The 22,955-nt window shown below is 41.5% G+C and overlaps 3 protein-coding genes and 1 long non-coding RNA gene across 5 annotated transcripts; 2 read left to right on the top strand and 2 right to left on the bottom strand.

The window, feature by feature from the left end:
* Positions 1-2,730: 2,730 nt before the first annotated feature.
* On the bottom strand, positions 2,731-4,422 carry LOC116616795. Its single transcript, XR_004295455.2, has 2 exons — positions 4,366-4,422; positions 2,731-3,000 (listed from the first exon to the last, which is right to left on the bottom strand). It is a non-coding gene; the product is annotated as an uncharacterized LOC116616795 (long non-coding RNA).
* Positions 2,905-10,120, top strand: LOC5509802 (sushi, von Willebrand factor type A, EGF and pentraxin domain-containing protein 1). The gene is made up of 6 exons (XM_048730768.1): positions 2,905-3,045; positions 3,287-3,682; positions 4,068-4,311; positions 7,905-8,092; positions 8,580-8,786; positions 8,981-10,120. Exons 2-6 carry the CDS (start codon positions 3,475-3,477, stop codon positions 9,217-9,219), a joined length of 1,086 nt encoding a protein of 361 aa, XP_048586725.1. The 5' UTR covers positions 2,905-3,045; positions 3,287-3,474; the 3' UTR covers positions 9,220-10,120.
* A 1,132-nt stretch (positions 10,121-11,252) lies between these two features.
* LOC5509825 lies at positions 11,253-18,252 on the bottom strand. 2 transcript variants are annotated; one of them, XM_048731938.1, is made up of 12 exons: positions 18,143-18,252; positions 17,837-17,857; positions 17,232-17,301; positions 16,472-16,545; positions 15,880-15,911; positions 15,473-15,646; positions 14,574-14,724; positions 13,957-14,236; positions 12,936-13,296; positions 12,280-12,578; positions 12,136-12,201; positions 11,253-11,985 (listed from the first exon to the last, which is right to left on the bottom strand). In XM_048731938.1, the coding sequence occupies exons 1-12, from the start codon at positions 18,190-18,192 to the stop codon at positions 11,464-11,466; spliced, it is 2,100 nt and encodes a 699-aa protein (XP_048587895.1). In that variant the 5' UTR covers positions 18,193-18,252; the 3' UTR covers positions 11,253-11,463. The 2 variants fall into 2 exon arrangements, with proteins under 2 accessions (XP_048587895.1, XP_048587896.1); XM_048731939.1 differs by lacking the exon at positions 12,136-12,201 and having other exon boundaries at positions 12,214-12,578.
* Positions 18,253-18,324: 72 nt separating this feature from the next.
* LOC5509826 (alpha-ketoglutarate-dependent dioxygenase alkB homolog 7, mitochondrial) lies at positions 18,325-22,737 on the top strand. The gene is made up of 5 exons (XM_048731940.1): positions 18,325-18,630; positions 20,491-20,633; positions 20,947-20,977; positions 21,423-21,547; positions 22,046-22,737. The coding sequence occupies exons 1-5, from the start codon at positions 18,325-18,327 to the stop codon at positions 22,164-22,166; spliced, it is 726 nt and encodes a 241-aa protein (XP_048587897.1). The 3' UTR covers positions 22,167-22,737.
* The last annotated feature ends 218 nt before the right edge of the window (positions 22,738-22,955 follow it).

Below are 22,955 nucleotides of genomic sequence, written 5' to 3'. Positions count from 1 at the left end.
CAGTGCTATGTGTCTGCTATACCTGGTACTTGTAATTCTGAAAAGCTCCTAATATGCTAAGTATGGGTCTATAGGACAACCCTTCCCCTTAAGTCCTATGCTACAGTGTTATATTACCATTTGGCCATTTGCCAGTGCTTGACAAATGGCCATTTCGAAATGGCCAATGTGAGACAGTGTTGGACAATCCTCGTACATGGGTCTAACTGAGGTTTTCAAGGAGGTGATTCGCGCTACAGCCTCATGGGAAGACGGGAAGAGCGATGACGACACCTTGAGCGACGATGAGGATGGTTATCGCATAGGGATATAGAAACCATAAACGCATGCAGTAGTGATATAATAATATAACCCATGTGTATATGGACGTCGGAAGGTCCTGTTACGACACTGTACACACGCGGATGTGAGAGGTTATGTAGGGGCACAACCCAGCGATGATGTTATCAAGGCGTTTAGCAGAAGGGGTGTTGAGTATCTAGAGGTGTGTTGACTCCTATGGGTGTGTTCTTCAATAAATGCGATCGGGGTTGGCGAGGGGGATATGAGTGGTATAGGGATGAGATTGCTGATATCCTAGAGTGCGTAGATGGGACAGACTGGGAGGCAGGTGTGCTAAGGGGGCTCGGTGAGATTGTCCGTGACGCCGAGGTTCTTGGTTTGGGAAGGGAGCAAATCAGTGTGTTGGTGAGGTATCCAACAGAGGTCGCTGGTAGCATGGGGGTGAGACCAGAGGCGCTCGACGTTGATGGTCGCATTAGTGGGGCGATCGAGACTATCGCGTGTTGGGACGGGGCCAACTACGGGTACCTATCTAGTGAGGGTCTTAAAAGTCCAATCGATATACTGTACTCATCTAAGCACAAGCTTGGGGTAGAGAGGGAGCGAGCTTATAAGTCGCTAGACGCTCTCAAGGAAAACGTCATCTCCAGAGAGGCAGCTCTTAGGAGTGGAGATTGGCGTGACTGGGGGGACTGGGACAACGGACGGGAACAATTCGAGGAAGAGCTCTGTTAGGCCAGGACGGCATATTGGGTGGTAAAGTGGTATGTCGATATTATAGGTAAAGTCATATCAGAGCGTGCCATGTATGAGTCGTCTGTGGTAAAGGAGTAGAGGCAGCGCATATGTTGTGGTATTATGGTGTATATGTGTATATAGGGGCACCCTCAAGGGGGACAAACAGATGCGTCACACGATGAGAACTATACGAAGCAAGATGCATCAACTAGGAAGCTACAAGCTGAAACCGTAAACTACCTAAAACCAGCTTACTTACTCAACCGCACAACCACGTCTCTCGGCTCCACACCACCATTTCGGGCGACTGTATCACTGTACTCTTGACGCATGTCCTCACCGGCATGCTTTAGAACCTTTCTCCAAAAGTACGACTGCTCTATCCACACTATCACCTTCGATATGTGAACGTTGTCTATACTAGCAACGTTCCCCAAACCGTAGAACTTTAGCAACATATACATACGGTAGACAACTTGAAGACACGTCTATACTCGCCCGCGGGGAATCCCCTATACCTGAATACAATATACATACCTAGACCTGCCCGGGGGGAATCCCCTGATTCGCCCTAAGAATTAAAATTCCAAGAATGTCACGCAACAGTTGTAACCGTGTTATCACCATCAAATTATAAAATAATATAGTTTACATAAAATAAAAAATAACATATAGTCTCCATAAAATAAAAAATGTATAGTTTCCATAAAATGAATTCCATCGGCAGTTTCCACACAGTGGGTTAGTGGGTGGTCAAACTCAGGAACTCAGCGGAGGGCAAGTGGTATAGTAGTTGGCTTGGTTCTAGCGCATTTAATTTAAATGCGCCAGAACCGCCAACTACTATACTACTTGAGAGGCCCCATTACGCTGACGTGCTAACACGTACACTGTGCCACCTGCGGTGTGAGGCCCCATACGCTGCCGCGCTAACACGTTCATTGGGCCACCTGTGGTGAGAGGCCCCATACGCTGCCGCGCTAACACGTTCATTGGGCCACCTGTGGTGAGAGGCCCCATACGCTGCCGCGCTAACACGTTCATTGGGCCACCTGTGGTGAGAGGCCCCATACGCTGCCGCGCTAACACGTTCATTGGGCCACCTGTGGTGAGAGGCCCCATACGCTAATACACTGGGCCAGATGTGGTGAGAGACAAAAATAGATACATTTGAAAACTTAAACTTAACCAATTAGTAATCGCCATTACATGTTTTCCAAATGCAGTAAAATTCAGACGTTGGACCTTAGTGACGGTCGCTGGCATCACGTTTGCATCACGTGGGGATCACACGAGGGGCGTTGGTCATTCCACGTGGACGGCGCGCGCAGGGGCCAAGGCAGCAAGCTGATGCCCGGATACACTTTCCCGTCGACAGGAAAGTTAGTTCTTGGCCAGGAAGGGCGCGTTCTCAGTGGGTCCGCTGACCCGAGCGTGGCTTTTGTAGGAGCTCTGAGCCAGTTTACCATGTGGAACGAATCTCTCACAGACGAAACGGTAAAAAAAAATTGCGTCGCGATGCGCAGAGAATCTTGGCAGCCTTGTTGATTGGAAAGAGTTTAAGAACCGAGCCAAATATGGCGGCTTGATAAAAGTTCAACCAATGCTATGTGAATCGGGTAAGTCATCATGTATTTTGCATCATAATCATAATCATCATCATCATACGTATCATCACCATCTTTATCGTACAAAAAAATCACATATAACTATAAAGCCACCGCTTTATTCGCTCCGCTAGATGGTATGCAAACGCTAACAAATTTATTTGTCCATATATACCAGGTTGTTAATGTTGTGTACTGCCTGTTCACCAGGTATAGCAGCAACGGACTTCAAGCTGGAACTTTCGGGAATCGCCCGTCTCCCAAGTCTCCCAGCCTTGAACAAGTTCACTTTGTGCATGTGGTATCGCACATCCAGACTTTCTGTCGCCCTAATTCTTTATACAACCAGCGCCCTCAATGATGCTTTTTCAATCTACACAGGGTCAAATGCACGAATCAATATAAATATAAATAGATAGTGAGTATAATAGGAGGAACTTATTGGTAGTCATGGGGGGGGGGGGGGGGGGGGAGGTGGGAATAAAGATACAAGGAATAAATAAAATAAATCTTCGATGATGTAACACAATGAAACAATAGAGCAAATATTGGGTAGACATTTTTCAACGTTTTTTTGATAATGTGCTGTAACTTTTAATTTGATATTTTCTAGACACGTTGAAAGACCCTTGAAAATGATCCTTTTCATTTTACCCTAGTAAAAACACGGTGGACTCGTTGTATCTCGGTGATAACGTTTGGTGCCATCTTTGCTTGACGTGGAGAAGTTCTGATGGCTCCACACAAGCCTATATCAATGGCGTTCTTACAGGCACACGGACTTTAAGTCAAGGCACCGATATTCCAGGAGGCGGGGAACTCGCGATTGGAAAAAGACTCGATAGCGATGGAAAAACTATCCAAACCCATGAATTCAGAGGTGATCTTACAAGGTTTAACCTTTGGAATCGAGTCCTTCCCGGTGAGATCATCGATTGGATGTCCCTGGGGCCTGGGGCTGAGAGTGGTTGGTGACGTAATTGCGTGGCCAAATATGAGAGAAGCTGCTACGGGGCAAGTAAAGGTTTGGGAGAAGCCTGAGATAGCCATGAATGGTAGGTGAATCTTTCGGTTTTCCACCAAAATCCTTTTGAGTAGACGTCAAAATCCTTTTGTGAGTCGCTCATAAATAAAATAAAAACCAAGTCAAGTAATGACCTCCCTCGCAGGCTTTTTAAGGCAGGGGAGCGCGCGAGGCTTAGTAATGACACGTGTAATAGATAGTAGTAACCATAAATATAATCACGGCGCCCATAAGTACAATAACTAATATTAGCTTTGATTTAAATCTTATTTAAATGTCATGTCAAGGACATGCACCAATATGATGCCACAAAATGACGCCTACGTTTTGGTTGCCACTCCCCCCGGTTTTGGTTGCCGTTACTTTGCTGATATGAGTATTTTTAGTTCTTGTTTAATTCCTGTTTGATTACACAGCCAGGGATAACGACTTCGAGCTCGATTTCATCGGTCCAGCATCCATTTTAGACTACGTGAAGTTTACCACTAACGACAGTAAAATCCTAGCACTTACAATTTTTCTATGGGTTAAAACCGAGAGCACAGTGGATCAGCTCGCCCTAATGTCGTATGCAACCGACACAGAGCCGAACTCCCTGTTATTGATACACGAAAGGAGCTCATCAATCTTGAAGTTTAGTCTTATGGGGAAGGATTACAAGTGAGTATTGACTATCCGTTTTTAATCTAGTGATGACAAGCGAGTAAATCTTACCTATTGTTTTAGGCATTGCCGGAGCTCCAAACCACCAAATCTTTGCTTATTATTGCTTAATAATTTAAGAAATATTAAGTATTATTATATTTTTGTTTTTGACGACGTCAGCGATTTCACAGATCACGCGACCGACTTGTTATACCCCCTTCCCCCGCCACATTTACATGACACATAACAAGTTTAGTTTTCATACGATGTTTCGGCGTCAGGGTAGCTTTAATTTATTGACGTCATTGATGACGTCACGTGGCCATTGAACCCCTCTTGAAACATACATTACACTTACCGAGTTTTGTTGTCACACGGTGTTTTTAATAAAATATATATTTTTTATTTTGATAACGTCAGCATATTTCTGCTTCTCATTGATGACGTCGCAATAAATTGGATTTATTGGTGCAGCCCACATGACACCTTCATGACACATACCTAGATTGGTTGTTATATGATGTTTTGTTCATGGGATATGGATCTTTTTATCTTCAATGAAATCGGAATAGTTTTGCTTCAAGTTAGGTCATTGATGACGTCACACAACACGTTACTATATTGGTGCACCCCCCTTGACACCTACATGACACATACCAAGTTTGCTTGTCATATGATGTTTCGTTTAGGAGATATGAATATCGATATGACATCGGGATAGTCGATGACGTCACGCATCACATGACCATATCTTGGCACCGCCCTTGACACATACATGACACCTACCAAGTTTGGTTGTTATCAAGAGAACGAATCCCCGTGGCCCATGATGCCGTCCATGAAAGCTATTTTTAGATTGCGCGAGCTTGTCAATCATAGCATCCATATATGGTTCATCGCGCCATATTTGGTTATGGGCACCTCGCGAGCTATAGTTTTTCACAATTTTTTTCCCTCTGCACTTCTTGACTTCGTTCGCTACCTGTTTTTATCCTTTTAGCTGCTTCTCATAGCTCATGATTACAATGCTACTTGTAGGGTGGTGTCCTGGTATCTGTTAAGTTATCTAAATGTTATATAAATAATTGAACTGGAAGACGTCGGGGAGACGGCGAATTTGGAGTTCATTCAAGATGCATCAGGCTGACTCCTAAAATTTTTTTTTTTTCTCTTCAATACGGTGAGATGAAAAACTTAGGCATTCTCAGTCTATGTTATGTATTTAAATACAAGAAGGCCTTTATTTTTCTTTGATTTACAATATTTTTAGATGAATGAACTTCAATTCTTCACGCAAATGTTCAGAAGTCATGTCACCCAAGAAACCCTTGTCACCGGAATAAGATTTACTTCATTATGGAGACTTGAAATCTTTTATTTGTGAAATACTTATCTGTCTCAATGACCACAATATCGGTGTGAATATAATGGTATTAAGTTCTGGATGTATCTTTTTCATTAAAAGGAATTGGAAGAGAATTGTGTGTTGCAAACACAGATTTATGATTGATTGTTGTTTTTCTTATAATTTGCGAATCAGCCGTGAAAACTTTTACCCGAGCCTAAAATCACAAACTCTATGCATTTCAATGTCCGAAAAACGGTTGAGTGGATCCAGCGTACTCTATGGAAAATCATTTTCACAGCGTTTGTAAAAAAGGATGGTTTTCGGTCAAAAAGATTTCCATAACATCCTTTGTCGGTTCACATCACTCAAGATGTGATCGCGCGTTTGACTCATGTTGCTAGGAAACGTGAGCGCTAACCAATCAGAGGCGTATCTAAAAATAACTGCTTGTTCTAAAAATAGCTTTCACGGACGTCATCATTGGAACATACCCTAATACGAGGGATTCGTTCTCTTACATCATGGTCTCTTGTTGTTATACAATGTTTCTTTCACGGGATATGAATGTTTTTGGGATATAAATGTTTTTTGCACCTCCCTTGACACATACATAACACCTGCCAAGTTTGGTTGTCATACGATGCTTTTAAGGGTGTACTGACATCTGTTGCTAAGGAAAAGTGAATAAAGCATAAAAGCCTTGTAGAAAGTCATAAGTGTCTGATATTTGCCAAGTTGACCAACAAAAGTGTGCTGACTATTACGATGATTTTACCACGTGACGTCATAATGTGACGTTATAGATAAAAGCAAATATTCCAAGTAATTTTGCTCGAAAATAAATATTGAATACGTTTTATGAATCTTGAGGGATGGGTGCATTAAGCAAAGCATGTGTTTTAGAAATAATTGAGTAATTTTTTTTTTAATGATTTTTCAAAGGTCCTGAAATCCAGATTATTTGATATAATTTTGATTTCTGTTAGATTAACGCTAAATCCATGCTTCGCTACATAAAGGAGGTTCTAATAAAAAAGAATACAGAAAAAATGTTGAGTTTTGGAATAATTTGGCGACAAAAAAGCTTTTTTTTGGAAACGAAGAACCGGAAGTGAAACAAAGCCCGCACAAAGTGTGTACATTCGGCCTGGTCAGACACACTGATATCTCACATGATAAAATTGAAATGAAGTTAAAAAACAAATTCCAATAGTGTTTCGTGGTATTTACACTTCAAAGGAACGATATCCGTCATGTTATGATTGAAAAAGTATTTTAAAATTCTGATACAGCGCGCGCTACTTTAAAATAAGATTTTTAGTGCGTGCGCGAGCGTTTGCAACCGGTGTTTGCAGCGCGCGCAGGTAGTGAAAATTGAAAAGGTTGGCTTGAATAAATCTCCGCTGAATCTTCGTTTTTACAAAACATGGGAAATGGGTGATATCAACTTAAAGTCAATTTTTTGGAAATTGAAACGCAAGTTTTTGTTTCTTTTACTTCAGGAAAGCTTGTGAATCACGAATTCCGTGTTATGTATACAGTCGCTTGACAAAAGGTTGTCATCAACCGGCTTTGCGACTACGAGACAAGCCCGCATGTAAGCATGAGTAAAAACCGGTTAAGCGCTTAACTGCATATATTAGCCACTGCATAACTTCAAACTTAGACGGTGGCGGTGGCTAATATATGCAACTAGGCGCTTCAGTGGTTTTTACCCATGCTTACATGCGGGCTTGTCGCGTAGTCGCAAAGCCGGTTGATGACAACCTTTTGTCAAACGACTGTATGCACTCAACGCCACCAGCGTAGCAACGTCGTTACTGAGCAACACTATTGTCAGTACACCCTTAAGGGACGGACGGACATCGCGTCACGAAAACTCGAGTCGATGGGTTATCAATATTTGTTACCATACCACTTTTTCTTAGGTATGGGGGGCTCCGCTCACGCTGCGCTTCGCGAGCTCCGCTATTAATAATGTGTAGTTCCAGAAATATCCATACCCCCCCCCCCATTGAGGGGATTGAAAATTCCGGGGGGAGGGGGTTGGGGGTTCAAACGCCCAGGAATTCCCAGAGGGGTAGGGGTTAAAATGCCCTTTTTCCTTAACAGTTACTGTATTTATTTATTCCAGGGGGTTGGAAATTCCAGAGGGGTGGGGGCTAGTATCTCTTTCAATCGGTCACCCTCAGGCCCGAGCCAAGTGCTGATTGATAACAGTAGAAGAATTGCAAACACGACATATCTCTTACAATTCTAGCTTTGACGCTGTGGCCTTTCTTCGTGATGGTAACTGGCACTCAATTGGCGCTTCGTGGGAAAGCTCCTCTGGTAGATTAAAAGCTTTCGTTGACGGAAACCAAATAAAAGACCAGGACGCTTTCCAGCTTGGAAAGGAGATCCCTGGCCAGGGCCTTTTGATCCTGGGGCAGGAACAAGACAGCTATGGTAACCTACCAAGGAGGCGCAAAATATTTGGTGTCCATCTATTTTGCGTACTGTGGCCGCTAATTTCCAAGTACAGCTAAGTCGCCTTTAGGCTTCTGTTATTCAAAATCTTTGAAGCGTTCTCATTGGCCAGCACTGAAATGATTGCCAGTCATGCCACCTCTCTGCAAGCCGCTGACCAATCAAAAAGCGTCAAATGCAATCCGTTAATAGTTTGAATGACTGAAGCTAAAATGCGGTTTATCAGTTGGAAATTATTGACGAGAATTCGTAGAGTATTGTGAATCATGTTAGTAATGTAGTTACATTTTACATATAGCCCTGGAGCGAATTATCTGAACTTAGGCAAGTGTTTCTTATATAGAGGGGGAGGGTCCGCTGCTGTAAATTATCTCGTAAACGGACGATTATACTAACGGCCAAACTATTTGACATTCTCTGTGGCTGCCGCTTGCAAAGGATCTGCTAATTTGCATTTGATTGACAGGTGGTGGATTTCATGCCACTCAAGTGTTCACTGGCTGCATATCGCATGTGGATATCTGGAAAAGCGTACTAGAACCGGAAATCATCCAATCCATGAGTAGGGGGTGCGGTGCGTGGTCCGGTAGCGTCATCAGCTGGAGGGCTATTAGAAATGCGCCAAGGTTCGGTAACATTCAACTCAGGGAACATTCCGCTTGTACCATACCAGGTGAGTCACACCCCATTTATATGTAGTTCCGAGGAGCAGGCAAGAAATATTTTCTCTTCCAAAGTCTATTTTATGACCAGCGCGAGGGAATGAGTTGTTACTCTAATATATATCTATCCATTTATTTATCTACTTTTCTATTCATTCGTCCGTCCGTTCGTTAATTCATTAATCTATTTTTTATTTATGGCCAGGCTTTACAGCTCAGATGAAGCGTGACGCAAAATGCAATGAGGAGTTTGGAGGAAATAAAGATTGCAAATCTCCCCTGTACGCAATTTTTGATAAACACGCGTCACACTACGGGAAGATGTGGAGGTGCTACAACGAGAATGCTCTTAAAAACAGTGCCTACTATTATGGAAAAGAATATGATGGTATTTCTACCTGTTACTATACCCGGCATGTAATGCTGAGCAATATAATAGACTGACCCCGGGGTCACTATATCCATCGGACGGGGATCATCGTCGTATCTTTCAGGGTGTAAATTTGAAGACTTGGGTATCTTTCAGGGGTAAAAATGAGGATGCCCAGATTTTTTTTTTTTTACCTTGTTATCTTTTAGGGTGCTATTAAAGCCATCGCTCATCCAACTTGTAGCCCATGAAAGAGCGTTAAAACGTGTCAATCGGTGTTTTTAGATCACTAACCAGCGAAAAAATCACACACGTTTGTTTGAGGCGTCTTTTAGGGGGTAAAATCATGCCCACGCCCACTTTAGTATCTTTTAGGATTGTTTTAAAAAAATCCCGACGATGATCCCCCTGTCTAGGAGTCAGTTCGTGTTATCCGAGTAGGTGACTTTAAGTCGTCTTTGGTAAACGGGAGTGTTGTTACTAAGACGGCCTGAGTCAGCGGAGAGTTCGTGTTATTATAGTAGAGAAAAGCGCTAGATATTTGAATACTTTGTATATAGTCGGCCTGGGTTAGTGGTGAGATCGAGTTATTTGTAGAGATGACTAAGCACTAGACAGTTGAAATTTCTGTACATCCCCTCTCATTGTCAATATCAAAACTTTGTAGACCCCCCAGGAGCAAAACTTTGTAGACCCCCCAGGAGAAATCCAAAAAACTTGTTTGACACCCCCTCTTCTATTTCCACAAAACTACATTTATAATACGAAATATAGATACATATAAACAAATCATGCAATAAAAAACAACCAAGAAATAATATTTCTTATTGTAAATAAGTCAAATGTGTCTTTGTGGTGCTATGAAATAGTAAAAATATATACACATATCTATGTTTGCATGCCATATCACTTGTCCATATTACGCATGACAATTTTATTCATGGGACTGTCCTAATAAAAGGTAAAATCGTCCTGTGCCCTTGGTCTGATAGATCTCCCAGATCTGGTACTCGCGGGGGTGTCCAAAGCAAAGGTATCCGAGTCAGACTTTTTTACACATTGAAATTATCTAATAAACCGCCGTACTAGATTCCTAGTATATTTTACTAATGCGTATATTTCAGTTGTTGTTTTTATTGATCCTATAGGTCAAGCTTAAATGAACAACTACCGAGTAATAATAGTTGTTGAATTTATCATTTGTGGGAAAGCGTTCACGGCTCAACAGTAGTAAATGTAGCCTAAATGTTATTGGCAACGCTCAACGTTAAAAACAGCTTTTCTTGCATTGCTATTACTCATTTCAATAATAATAAATAACAAAGTTTCCTACTTTTAAGGGATGAAACTTTTTGCCCCCCCCCCCCTCAACAACATTAAAACTTTTATTAGCCCCCCCCATCGACATACCCAAAACCTTTTTAGCTCCCCGCCCATGTGGGAACCAATGAACCAATTTCTAGTAGTCCGTATTTTCTACTATGCTTCCGACGATTCACTTGACTATAATGCACTCTTCAGGGAGACGGGCTTCAGCACCTCGCTATAGAGGACAGGTTTCAAAAGCGCAAGTTTTAAAATGCAACGGTGGAAATAGATAGCTATAGCAGGTACATTAGCGCGCTCAAGCAAACAAAAACAAAAACTATCCAAAAATTGATATAATTATCGGAACAATAAAGCAAAAGCAGATATTAAGCAGTACCCTGCCCCAATTCCTATTTTGGCTCCTTACATAACAATATCAAATAACCTCTGTACCTACTCACAACCATAGAATCTAATACTTTCCATCAATGCTTTAGGGCCTCTCTTTCTAAGCAAGTTTTTTTTCAGGATTGAAGGCTGTTGTTAAGAGTTTGTCCTCACAGAGAAAGATCCTTAGATCCACCCCCCCCATTCACACAGACATTTTCCAAAGTAAAATAATTACGATCATAAAACTTGTATAAGAAACTTATTCCATGTTACCCCTCCCGTAAATATGAAACACCCAACAACAGTCAGACAAAAAACAGTCCATAAACGTCTTTTTTTTTAACAAAACATTATCTAAGACACTATCAATACTCTCAGATTTATCATATATACGTGTAGGAATTATTTATTGCAGGTTTTTCTTTTGCTTTATTTCAATTTCTTATTTCAGATATATTAAATGACACACTATAGGCAGAACATTTCCATCCTAGCAAGTTACAGTAATAGTTTCTGTAATAATGCGTTATTTAATTACATAAATATTGCTTTAAACCGTTGACATTCCAATTGATAAGTGCTTATTTATTCTTCTACGCGTTCAAATGCGAGCATTCGCGCTAATAGAAGCCGTCACCATAACTCATCCCCATCATTGATAACATCATGGAATGAGCAAAGCTATCGCTGTCTGTCTCGCCTGCATGGATCTTCAGCTTCGGACGGCGTCGTCGGAGCCGATACACAACATCGTGCTCGATTCGGTGCTGGTCGTAGACACACAGCTGACGCAGATTTGGCAGCACTGCAGACTCAAACAGAGGCTTTAGCGCCTTTGAGCTTACATTACCCGATATCTTGTCGTTACCACTGATGTGGAGCTCTTCTAGCAGCGGGCACTTATCGATTACCGCACACATCCCTTCGTCGGTCACGTGAGTAGCTGACTCCAGTCGTAGCTTCCGAAGATTTGGGCAGTGATCAGCAATGTACTTTGGCGCTGCATCAGTGAGTTGGCTGCCGCATCCGGAGTCGGACGAGCCAAGCTGTAGTACCACGAGATGCTCCGACCATAAATCGACTACTTTTATCACGTGATCATCAGTCACAGAGAAGTCGGGGCCGAACTCAACTCTTTTGATCTGGTTGAAAAAAAAGCAGAATATTTTCAATAAAAGGTGTGTCAATTAAAATTAGGTGTAGCTCTCAGAAACACTTTGTCGTCAAGACAAAATTTAACACGAAACCGCTATAACCTTGTGCCAGGCATTTAAAAAAATCTTAGATCTCACCTGTTTCTTAAGTGCCGTTAGGTTCTCGAACTGCTGCTCAGTGTTAAAGACCACACTCGGCTCCACCTTAGATCTCACCTGTTTCTTAAGTGCCGTTAGGTTCTCGAACTGCTGCTCAGTGTTAAAGACCACACTCGGCTCCACCTTATGGAACTTGAACCCCAGCCCCGAGTCCCATTCCGGGGGGACATAGGCGCTGAAGTCCTCATGCACGTCACAGCTTTTCCCAGTCTTCCTACAGCATTTCCCACACATGGCGTTATCGCAGTCGCGCTTGGATTGGTTAGGACAGCCTCCCCCGGAACACTTGTGCGATTTGGCTTTCTGCTTCTTGGTGTTGATGATGTTGGCTTCCTGTTCAGGCATTCCGAGTAGTTTCTGGTTACGCTTCAGGACACGAGGCGTCGCCACCTTTAAAGGATCCTTAATACCAAAAATGTCACCTAGAGAATAAAAAGCACCACATATTAAAATTTTCAAACTTTACAAACTATTGTAAAAAGGACAATAGACATGATATTACACTTATTCATTGTACAGGGCAATTGATAAGAATAAAAACAATCATATCGGGGAATATTGGTTTAACTTAGCAAATTTTTATACAGGCGTAGATCAAACGGCCCTAATCGCTCAATTACCATTTATAATTCCTTAGTTAATTCCTTAATCAATCGAAAGAGGCTAAATGTCATAACAAGGAACATGGACCCATTCTTACAATGAAAGCTTTACAATGAGAGCCGTTAATCAGAGCCTTGTTCGAGTTTCACCTTTATATTAAGCGACAAAGCTCTTACCAAGCTCTTTTAGTATCTCCGGAGGCCACAGGCAGCCCGTGGCTTTCTTGAAAAACTTGATCTTGTCCTCTCCGCTCCAGTCAAGCTTCCTTTGTAGCCCTGAGAACATTAGGAATGCCACGCCCTCGTCCGCGACCACCGGGCACTCGCATTCGGGGGTCCTGCAGCGGCAGTCGAACGTGTTCTTCTCGCCAGTGGCGACAAGATAGTCGTGTACAAGTTCACCAACTTTCTCCGCGTCTTGGAGATCTTTCCCGATACTGTTGAACATCTCGATGGCATCTACGTTAAAACCATACTCTTCGATCCTCTGGAGGAGTTTGCCAACAGCCACAGAGCTCCACAGCTTAGGGTCACGTTTCTGAAATAGATAACAGTTAAATGCGCTAAGAGTAAGTAAAGACCGTTTGGGTCTAGCCGCTACTTGCTAACACAGGAAAATCAAGCAGTTGCATTAACTTGAGCTTGCTCTTGTGTTTACGTTGCAGTGACAAGTTTGCGTTTGTGCAAATGAGGACCAGAGATCAGACATTCCCCAGGCACAACAAGCAGAGACCCAGCGAGCCCTACCGAACGCGTACCTGCGCAGCAAGCAGAGACCCAGCGAGCCCTACCGAACGCGTACCTGCGCAGCAAGCAGAGACCCAGCGAGCCCTACCGAACGCGTACCTGCGCAGCAAGCAGAGACCCAGCGAGCCCTACCGAACGCGTACCTGCGCAGCAAGCAGAGACCCAGCGAGCCCTACCGAACGCGTACCTGCGCAGCAAGCAGAGACCCAGCGAGCCCTACCGAACGCGTACCTGCGCAGCAAGCAGAGACCCAGCGAACCCTACCGAACGCGTACCTGCGCAGCAAGCAGAGACCCAGCGAGCCCTACCGAACGCGTACCTGCGCAGCAAGCAGAGACCCAAAGAACCCTACCGAACGCGTACCTGCGCAGCAAGCAGAGACCCAAAGAACCCTACCGAACGCGTACCTGCGCAGCAAGCAGAGACCCAGCGAGCCCTACCGAACGCGTACCTGCGCAGCAAGCACCACCGCGGCAATGTGCCTCTCCATGTCGTGCACCTTGTCCGGTGCGTTACAGAGGGTGAGTATGAGCGCGGTGAGGTCCGTCTTGGACGTCTCTGTGATCATCATGAACAGCTCCGCGGTCTTACTGGGCTCTGGCTGCCAGGACCTGATGGAGTCGCCGAGTATCTTGCTGGTGATGATGTCATACTCGTCGTACTCCTCGATGTCTAGTTTAGCGAGCGTAGAGATGAACTTGTGCATGTCGCTTGCACTCCACGAGGCGATGCTGGGATAGAGATGACAGACTCGTGCACAGCCGATAAAAGCTGAAGTCGGCGCGCAAAGTATTGTGGGGATAAAGAATACTTCCCAGAACCCTTTGCGCGCTGGCCTCTTAAAACGATTTACTTCAAATAGTACCACTCCCTGTATAGCACATCACGTGACATACCTGTATAGCACTTCACGTGACATACCTGTATAGCACTTACGTGACATACCTGTATAGCACTTACGTGACATACCTGTATAGCACATCACGTGACATACCTGTATAGCACTTCACGTGACATACCCTATTGCTCTTTACGTGACATACCTGTATAGCACTTTACGTGACATACCTGTAACGCTTCAGCTCGGTAGAGAATTCCAGAAGGTTCTCTTCCTTCTCCTCATGGCTGCAGGCGCTGTCCCTTGTATCCGTGGACTCGTCTTTCTCGGTGCTCTCCTCCTCAAGCTTGTCGATGTTGTTTTTATCAACATCTTCTGAAGCTAGAAAAACAAAGAGAACATACTGGTTAACGTCAAACCACGGAGGGTGTGGCGGTTTGTGGGAGTGTGTGTGTGTGTGTGGGGGGGGGGGGGGGGGAGGGGGCAGTAGGGTTAAACATTGGGGTAGTTGGGTTATACAGAATTGCAGCCTTAAAGCCGCATTGTCACCAGTTACTTCCCGTCGATTACGTCCGATTATTTTTAACGGAAAACGCGAAAAATATTAATAGATTCTATCTTAATAGATTTTTTTTGTCTTTTAACGGTTGAGGTTTCCGTCGGACCTCCGGAAGTAAAATGGTGACAATGAGGCTTTAAGCAGGATTTTTCTTGGCTAACGTGTTGCCACACTGATTATGCAGTTTATAGAATAGCAATGGAACGCAAGTTGACCTGACCTGGGCTTGCCCCTTGTTCCTGTCACTTTCAGAAACAAAGGAGTTAGGAAACAAAGGAGCTAGAACATGTATTCTTATTCTTAACCAAAACGCCATACTGGCATTTATGGACACTAACATGACAAAATCATTATTTTAAGACTTCTTCAGGGCAGACTCTATATAAATGTTAAAAAGGGTTTGAAAAAAAGATAATGTATAACAGTAATGACATAATTTGTTGTCCTTTTTTGAGATATCCGCCTCGCCTTGAGGTTTTAGAAAAAACAAGCGGGGTTGGGTAGGGAGTTTGTGTTTTTTGACAGTCTCCCCGTATCTGTGTTTCTCCATCCGAGTTTGTTGTAGCATACCGTTTTCTCTTCGTTGATGCCACATTTCCATAACCTTTTCCAGACTTATGTCTTCTTTCTCCTCCTCACCCTCTTGATTGACGTCATCAGGGGTGGTGGGCGTGGCCGCGCCCGCAACAGCGGCAGCCAGCAGCAGGTTCATGTTGGTTCCTACCCCGCACATTAGGCCGGCGCCTAGAGGAAGAGAGAAGGGAGAAACGTGTGGCTAACTATATCAATATAACGTGCTCTGAAGCATCAAACACATTCCCTTGCTGGTGATTTGGGAACGAAAAAAATGGCACTCGGGCTGCGTAGAAGGGGGCTTTAGTCCCCCCTTTTAATACTTTATCTGCAAAATAAGGGTATTTGTTAAATAGATGAACTTTTATACAGGGGAAGAAAATAAGTTAAGAACAAATTCTCACCAAGAATAGCCGCCATAGGTCCGACATTGGCTCTGAAACATGCAATTCAACAAAATAATTAGTAAACTTCTTCTTCATGTGCAACGTAGGCGCAGGCACTTTTCCTTTGCGAGACCAGAACAAAACAATGTTCATGTGGCCACGAATCGGCGAATAGTAAAAAACATCGTGCAGGCATTTTTCCTTTGCGAGACCAGAACAAAACAATGTTCATGTGGCCACGAATCGGCGAATAGTCAAAAACATCGTGCAGGCATTTTTCCTTTGCGAGACCAGAACAAAACAATGTTCATGTGGCCACGAATCGGCGAATAGTCAAAAACACCGTGTAAACTACATAGCAACAGAAAACGGGTAAACAAAGCGAAAGACAACGCGGGTAAACATAGCGAAAAACACCTTGTAAACGCCTGCTTAAAAGAAAAGAAGAAAAGATGTGAGGTATTGGTTGTAACTAATGCGGAAGTGGATAGTGTATTACATATTATGTACTTTGTTGTTATGAAGCTCCCGTGGATATGGTTGGGATGTTAGGTGCTTGGTGGTGGACAAGGTTTAGATGTTTTTGTTGTTGGGTTTAAAGCCTTCTTACATGTCCTGTTCAGGATGTCTATACCAGCATTCCGCACCAAACATGCATCGGTCCTCCAAGTAGTAGCGACACACCTGCAAATCAAACATACAATGTTATATATTATCCCTGAAAAAAGCTTTTAAAACTCGCCCAGGGAGGAAATACCTAGTTGCAAGAGGTAAGGGATATTTCAGGGCAGAATTCCTTAGATAAAAATACATTTCCCACGCAATTATCACTTGATTTCGACTAAAAATCAATAATCAACTCTGGATTCCAGGGGGACTCAAGTAGGGTAAATACACCTTGCCACTTAGGTCTGATTTTGATTATAAGCGCAGTCAAGCAAGGGCATATACAACCTGTAACCATGTCCATGGTTAAGAAATCACAGACTTACACACCTATTTCAAATAAGTGTCATAGCCCGGAAAGCAGCACAATGGCAAATAAGCAAATAAGAGTACAAAAAACAAAAACTGGTTTAGAAATCTTTATTATTCTTGTTTATGGCACCTCTAAGCGTCAACACGGGCTCAGAGACCATGATATAACCAATTATACGTCGCCCATAAACCACTTCGGGTTACGATAATTCTCGGGTGCAACTTTATTTGAAATAGGTGCATATGGTGGATGGGTAGAAAGGGTGGGGGGGGGGGGGGGGGTTGGGGGGAGGTAGTCCCCAATCCCCAATCCCTTGACCCAAACCCACCTGCACTTTCAAAAGAAAAGGAATGGGACTCTACGTTATTGGTAAATATGCACATTTGCTTACGGGAACATCTTCTAAGTTATGGGAAAACTTGCATTCATTCTTCTCACGGCAGTCACCACGTACAAAGTACCTGTGTAGATACAACAATGGCATTTAGTGATAATATTGACTGGGGTACTGACCTTTCAAATACCCGTCCCTATACCCCACTTCCCACAGAACTAACTAGCTATTCATAAAAGTACAGCTAGGGACAAAGCACTTTTCGTTAACAAACCTTCTTTCCTGCAGGGGTTATTCCACAAAATAATTTAGATATTTTTCTTTAGAACTTAGGCTGAGAAGATAGTTTCCATCTTGCCCCATTTTTTCAACTCTAGGAGGGGGCGTTCATCATTTTAGAAGGGGTGTTCTCGGCGGAAAAAAAGGGACCCTGAGGGTCTTTCAGGGGAGGGGGGGGGGGGGGCAGTAAAGCTTAGGGAACTCTAAGATCACATTAACAAATGCCGATTTAAATTATTATTTTTTCTTGCCATTCTCCTTCCTTATTTAAATTATGAGAGGTGCCCTCTAAGGCTCTCATAAAAATTACATAAAACAATTGCTCGCACTGTGGATGTTTTTGATATCGATGAGCCGATAATTAACCATATAGTTAATCTTACCTGCAAAATCCATTCGATCGCCTGTAGAAATAAGTTCAGAACCAGTGATCATTTTTTAGTATCTCACATGGTAATGTCGTATTTTATACGATTGTTACTTAGTTACTGAGCTCGAATTATACATTTGTTCGAGGAATAAAGCACCTGTAAACTTCTATCCGCAAGCAAACGGACAAAATTATAATATACTCGTGCGTTGAAAGCAAAAGTAATATTTTGGATTGGGCAATAATTTAGCACAAAGAATTCCTATTGCATACTGGACATGATGTCGGAATTGACAATGATGTGATAAACAGGCTCTACCTTTCGCCATCGCTTAGTTTTGCATGCACTTTCGTCGATTTTGTCGCCATCTTGCTTCAAGATCCACGACAATCATGCATTGACCTCCTCCTGATTTGAAAATTCCCGCGAAAGCATGAGCTTATATGGCATGCACCACGTGACCTCATTCGGCGCTTGCGTAGTAGCTTTAAAATTTTAAAATGGCGGACAAGTTGCTGCGAAAACTCTTCGTCGCAAACTTCACTTATTCTCGAAAATTTGCGCTCAGAAATACTGTCAGAAGGCTACTTGCTACTAGAGCAAATGCTTGTTCTAGCACGGATGGTAATGTATCATTTGTTACTAAGGATTGTACGCTAGAAGAACTAGAAAAGCTGCAGGATTTGGTGTCTGGAAATTTAGAAGTTTGTGAAGATTTTATCAGTGCAGAGGAAGAGAATTTACTTCTCAAGGAAATAGAGCCGTACTTGAAGCGGCAGAAATATCAGTACGACCATTGGGACGGGGTGAGTTCATATACCTTACAACTTGTTGTCCGCATTGTCACCAGTTTACTTCCGGTCGATTACGTAACAATCTCCGATGATTTTCAACAGAAAACGCGAAAAATATTTTAAAATATTGAAAGCAGTGTGTCTATTGGAAGTAAACTGGTGACAATGCGGCTTTAATAAAGGGTACAAATTGCCTTTCCCAATATACAGCTTACATACTATAGAGAAATTCATCATCGATGAGAGATCGATGATTAATTATTCTTGAATCCTATGGTCAAATTCTTTTTATGGTTGAATAGATTTTTATATGCGCTATTTTTAGTTGGCGAAGAAGTCATTTCTAAATTGTTATTTTACCATCCAATGAGAGGCGAGCAGTGTTTTTACATGGGATCTATCGTTCAGAAAGTTGAATCCATTTTGTTTTCAAGATGATGGCGGCATCTTTATTCTCTATGGTACAGTTAATAGCTGGATATTTATCAGATCGAGCACAAACGCTCTTAGTAAGTAATTGCCTACCAAATCTGTAAGGATTGGAAGTTCTTACCTGAGATGGGAAAATGGAAAGTTAAAAACAGAAAAGAGTTTTCACTTAAAACACGTGTCCGTTCAAATTTAGAGAAAATCATGACTTCCTCTGGATTGATAGTAAACGTGGAGGTTGACAGCAATGTCCATTGAGGAATTCTTGGAGTGAGTTCCAGAAATGGATTGCTCACTGCACTATCGAGAAACGTGTTGTGGTACAGAAGGATTTTTACGCTTAGTGGGTAGCCACTCTGGTGCTTTTTTCTGGTGTTGTAGGCCGTGATACACTCTTTGTATTCTTGTATTTCGTTTGAAATATACGTAGCAATTGTATTTTCATTTATGTTTTTTTTCTTTTCTGCGCCAAGAGCCGTAATGTTGGTGTCAAAGGCTTGGAAAGTTTTTCAACTTCTGGTAAATTCAGACTAAATCTCAGAGCGAAAGTTTCTTCCTAAACAAGTCCATTTATCCATACCAAAACTACAGTAGTTTGATGAGAACTTTGATTTTCTCAGCTATGTAAGCATAAGTTTAAATGATATGATTCGTGTTGGAAACAATTTTGCGGTACACCTGTGCTTTCATTGAATTCTACTTTTCAACTATTGAATTCTACAAAAAATCTCACTTTGACCAATGAAAGCACGAGTAAGAATTTGACTATATTATTCTTAACTTGAGTACATTGTTTTCGTTTTTGATTTAACTTAAGTATACTTGAATCATTACTCAAAACCCCATGTCTAAATTATTTAACTGATCTTACTCTTTATAAAAAGTATCCATCACCCCTTTTTATGTTCTGTTGCAAGTCAGAGAGTCAGAGCTAAGTGACATTAATAATTTCCAGGAACAAAACAACAAATGTAATAAAATACAGCCTACTCTAAATCTCTCAAAAACTGACCACAGTGTTTTGAGAGAAAGCTATAACAGATGCTAGGTGATTTAGCCATTGAAAATTGAAGGTGATAGCTCACAAAATATTGACAAGCACAGTAAGAGATTCTTCCATGGTAGTTATGTGAGTATACACCTATTTCACAAAAGGTTGTCAGTGCGAATAGCAAATGGGTTATCGGTACTATTTATTCGTAAAATTAAAGGTGTTAAATAAAGTCCAGCAATGTCTGAGCCAAGCATTGGTAACTTTTAATGGATAATTGTTTTGATTATTCCATATTCTTTGAGACATATGGTTCCTTTCGGTCGTAGAACTGCCATTTGCCAATCACCATTTGCCATTTGCACTGACAACAATTATTGAAATAGTTGTATACAAAGTGGCATATGGTCTATTGTTTAATACACTAAAAAAATTATTCCTCTCCCTTCCAGGCAATTCATGGCTACAGAGAAACAGAAAAATCCCAATGGCCTGTTGAGATACTGAGGATCTTCAAGAAAATGAAGGATACTGCATTTAGCCCAGGAACCAAGCTTCTACCAAGAGTTCATGGGCTAGACTTGGCACCAAATGGGTAAATAAAGATTTGAAAAATAGCTGTACTAAAATAACTTATTTTTTGTGTTTATATGGCTGAAGCAAAGTCCAGTCTTGTGAACACCAGAAATATGTATGGAATGTTCTTCTGACCAATCACTCGTGAGAAATTCAAACAGTGAAAAAAAATATGTCTTAATATTGTCTTAAATATGTCTTAATATTGTCTTAAATATGTCTTAAAATTGTCTTAAATATGTCTTAATATTGTCTTAAATATGCCTACACCTGATTAAAGGGGTTCACCGTTTCACAGGTTGTGTTGTTAAAGACTTTGTTCTTCCTTCCAGATACATAAAACCTCACATTGACAGTGTCAAAGTAAGTTTTTAGATGTGTACTTTTTATTTTTTATCCATTTACTGTATTGCATAGTTTAACAACATTGGGTTGTCTTCCTATATTCACAAACAATTTTCTCCCTACATTTTCCTCTGTGAATATTTTTATCTTTCACTCTCTCTTATAGATGTGAGCTCCCTCCAAATAGGCAAAGTTGAGAACTCTAAGCATTTTGTACATGTACTGTACAGCATATTGAGTTTGTTGCTCTCTTATTGTCTAATGCAAACTTCTAAATGACATCACTCACTAGAGATAACTTTGTTTAATATCTGCAACAGTTCTATGTTTAATTTGTGTGATGCATACATTTACAGCAAGAGTCTGAAATTTCTATGATTACCGTTTCTCATTTTATTGACCAAACAGTAACCCTTATTTCAATATATTGTATATATGATATCTATTAATATTGTCATTTTAGTTCTGTGGCTCAACAATAGCTGGTCTCAGCCTGCTTTCATCATCAGTGATGAGATTTGTACACAAGGAGCACAACACTGTTATGGTGGACACACTTCTTCCTGCGCGCTCAATGTACATCATCAGGTAAAATCATCAAACTTAATTCCATTTATTCATAAGAAGCTAAGAATTAGTTACTGTATCTACTTAAGAATGTTACAGTAATTCTTTCAGAATAGATTCGTAGTGCTTAATTCGCAGAATTAAGGTTGAAAATATTTAATTAATCAGCTGTCCATTGTTACAATTTCTTGCAAGGTTTGACAAAACAAATCCGGGAAAAGGCTATTTTCTGCTTGTCCTGGTGCACCAAAATTTAGATACCACTACTTTTTGGGGTCATTTGTATGTTACACATCTAATGATTTGTACACAGAGTATAAAGTTTCATTTGGGCAACAAATGATCTGTGATCCATCCTGTGAGAGATTCTAAGGTTAATGTTTAGCTTCAGTCTCTATATAAATTATTGTAGGAAAGATTGATTATTTTTAAGATACACATGTAGAGTAAACATAAAAAGCATTTTTAAAAGCTTGCTCTCAATTTTTTTTATGTATAATTTGATTTTGCTATTTCCAGGAATGCTGTCAGATATGAGTTCACCCACGAGGTGTTATCAGATGAGATGTCATACTGGCGTGGAGAGCACATCTTGAGAGACAGACGCATATCAGTGATACTACGGAACCAGCCTGAATGATCAATATATATTTACACCTATTTCAAATAACGTTGTCAGTGCAAATTGCAAATGGCGATTGTCAAATGGCAGTTCTCCCATAAAAAAACCGTGGAACTCTACTAAATGTACGAAAATGTGGATAATTTATTACTTATCATGTTTATTCTTACAAATAATTATACCTATAAGCAGTGATTGGTCTTAGAACTGCTATTTGCCAATTGGCATTCGCCATTAGCACTGACAACGTTTACTGAAATAGATGTATGTAGTTTATTTAATAGGATAATTTAGAATTTACAAAAACACTGTATAAAGTTAATGAGTAAAAGAGTCAAACGGACAAGGATAATGGACTTGTCCCAAATGACATGCCTTATTTTCCGTGTATTAACCCATTAACTCCTGACTACTTTTGAGTAAAATAGAGATAATCCGAGTGAAACAAGAGACCTTCCCTCTATTTTAAGTTTCATACTATCAGTCAAGTTCCAGTACACGGCGTGTCACATGCCTGGTCTGACGGCTTATTTATATACGTAGATAGATATATTATATCTTGTTTTGTGAAAAAAGTTTCTGAGCTTTACATTTTGTTCATGTATTTGTCAGCCCCGGCTATTTATAGCATTGGAACTACATAGATGACACGACCCTTTCCGAAACTGTTCCGTTAATCGGAAAGAGTACCATCCGACCGATTATTGAACGTGGTGTGTCCTCAAAGCTAAGCTTGGATTCACTACGAAGTGGACCCGCTGACCCACGCGAGTGTCGCAGGAGAAGAAGCTCAGCACAAGCTGGTTC

This window comes from Nematostella vectensis, chromosome 1 (genome assembly GCF_932526225.1).
Source record: "Nematostella vectensis chromosome 1, jaNemVect1.1, whole genome shotgun sequence".
Lineage (NCBI taxonomy): Eukaryota > Metazoa > Cnidaria > Anthozoa > Actiniaria > Edwardsiidae > Nematostella > Nematostella vectensis.
Note: the sequence above shows the minus strand (reverse complement) of the source record. Positions and strands in the feature narration are given on the sequence as shown.